General features: G+C 57.2%; 1 protein-coding gene across 1 annotated transcript in view; it reads right to left on the bottom strand.

Moving 5' to 3' along the window:
- Positions 1 to 8: 8 nt before the first annotated feature.
- Positions 9 to 2,397, bottom strand: part of LOC104999164 (regulator of G-protein signaling 11-like) — an 8,550-nt gene continuing 6,161 nt past the window's right edge. The window contains exons 7-8 of the mRNA XM_010854662.1: positions 597 to 770; positions 9 to 523 (exon numbers count right to left, since the gene is read on the bottom strand). Coding sequence (XP_010852964.1) covers positions 415 to 523; positions 597 to 770 — 283 coding nt within the window. The 3' untranslated portion in view covers positions 9 to 414. The remainder of the gene's footprint in view (positions 524 to 596; positions 771 to 2,397) is intronic.

Below are 2,397 nucleotides of genomic sequence, written 5' to 3' on the forward strand. Positions count from 1 at the left end.
AAAGCTCTGCTGCCCTGGCCATGAACCGGGCCCGGCTTTCCGAGGACCAGTGGTGCTGGAGCAGCCTCTGTCTCTGTGCAGGTCAGGAGAAGCCGTGGAGGCAGGGAGGCCCAGCGGGAGGGCAGGGCCCCCTGCAGGCTGGCGCCCCTGCTGGCGACCACCTGACTGCGCCCGGAGTCTCTGGCCGGGTGGGCGCCAGCACAGGACACCCGGACCTGCCATCTCGTCTCCGCGCCGGGCACCCCTGCCCTGGGAATCAGCGCCCCCAGGGAGGGTGTGACAAGGGAACAGGACGCTGCTGGCCCTGGATGCTCAGGGCCTGCGGGGACGCCTGCACAGCGGGTCTCAGCAGCTGCCAGGGCCCTGGGTAGAGCAGCTGACAAGGGCCAGATGGTGCCCCCTCCCCCAGGCCCCCTAGGTCTCCCCATCACCATCTCCACCCACGGGCTCCCCAGAGGCCGAGGCGGGAAGGAGAGCAGGGCTGGGGCTGGAGTGCCGGGGCTTCCGCATGAACGGGAACACCCTGCGGGCGAGAAGGGGCCTGAGCGCTTGGCCATCGGCCCCCTGCCCGCTGCCCCGGGCACAGCCTGGCTCACCGTCGCTTGGTCTCCAGGGGCACCACAGCCTCTGCCAGCAGGTCTCTGTACAAGTCTGACTTCAAGAAGCGCGGGTAGGAGTCCTGTGAGAGACAGCATCCCGCCCTGAGCCCTTCCTGCTCCTGCTCAGCCATCACGGCCGGGCTCACCTGGGGCCGGGCCTTGGACAGGGGCCTCCCCCGCCAAGACTAGCTCAGACTCGGGGAGACTGGCCCCCATCAGGCAGGAACCTCCGGCGACAGGGACCCGTGTCCCTGGTTCTCTGGGGCCCGCAGAGAGAGGGTGAGGGCGTGGGCCAGGATGACACAGGATTCAGTAAAAAGGGACAGGAAGCTATGAACCCAGCTGCTTATGTTTCAAAAAGAAAAACAAATACACATTTACATTGTTAACTTCAGGTGGAGGAACAGGGATATAAACAAGATTCAGTGGAAGGTACTTTGCTTTATAGGTTAGATTCTGAAGCAGTGCGGATGTTTCACGTGATCATAAAATAAACAAGTGATCTAAACAAATATTGAAAGGGAAGCGGGGACAGGTGAAGCTGGGCGTCAAGTGGGTGACATCACCCTGACCTCACGTAACCAAGCATCCGAGGGGCTACAGCCAAAGGACCAAGAAAAAAAAACAGTAAACGACTTTCAGTGACTTTGAGTGGTAGCGCTGTGATCCTTGGCTCAGCTACTGAGTAACTCTAGAGGAAAAGTTGAGTGATTTTAACGGTACCACTGAGAACCCAGATTTTCAGAAGGGGAGTGAGAAGAAAAAGGTTAAGGGAACGCTATAATCGTGATTCCAAAGTAGAAGCTTCAGTACGAACTCCTGGTGTTTTATTTCAAACACGCCCTGATTCTGTCCACCGGAAGGCCTGGTAACCATGACTACCCCTGACGCTACCGACCAGTCTGGTTTGCAAGTCAAGGCTTCCGAACGCCACTACAGGGGGAAGGCCAAGGCCTCGGGGAGCTGCTGGCTCTGGGGCAGGATGGCCCCATAGAAAGGAAGGAAGCACCACAGGTTTCAGACACATCAGAGGACTCGAGAGCAGCTAGCCAAGAAGGGGTTTCTGCACCTCCCATGAGATGAGGGGCCCAAAAGCCATCCCATACAGTGAAAATGTGAACAGTGGCATTAAAAACATCCCGACATCACCAACTGCCCTCAGCAGATACCAGGGCTCCAACCGCCTATTCTGAAAAGTGGTAGAGGAGGAACCAAGTCCATCTCTCCGTCCTGTCTCTCCTCTATGATCGGCACCGCTGGGCCAGCAACGTGGAGAGAGGAGGCAGTGGTGTGTGAGACTGAGGGCCTGGGTGGGGCTGTCAAGGTGGGGCTTCGCCACGAGAAGAGACGGCTGGCCCTGCGTCCCTCCTGAGTGGAGAGCACACAGCCACCACCTGTGCAGCAGCAATAAAGACCCAGCGGAGTGAAACATAGAAATAAATTTAAGATCCCATTGTGCCACACCTGGAGATGCTGCTTGCTGTAGCTAAGACCCGGTGCAGTCAAATAAATAAATAAAAGTTAAAAATATTTTAAAAATACAAAAAAAGTAAATAAAGAACACTGTTGGTGTTTGGGATGTGAGGCTGGCCTCTGTGGCCACATTGAAAGGAATTAGAGGTGGGCATGTCCTTTAAGGGAACTTCCTGCAACACCTACAGACTGGGAGTCTGGAAATGGCTTTCAAGTCAAGGAGGGCAATGGGCAGGAGGGGCGGTGAGTCTGGACAGGCCTGGGCTGCAGTCTGACCCCAGCTCCCAGCGGGGTGGGGACACCCACCTTTTTCATCAGCAGGTAG

The sequence above is a fragment of the Bison bison genome, unplaced genomic scaffold (assembly GCF_000754665.1).
Source record: "Bison bison bison isolate TAMUID 2011002044 unplaced genomic scaffold, Bison_UMD1.0 scf7180017853447, whole genome shotgun sequence".
Lineage (NCBI taxonomy): Eukaryota > Metazoa > Chordata > Mammalia > Artiodactyla > Bovidae > Bison > Bison bison.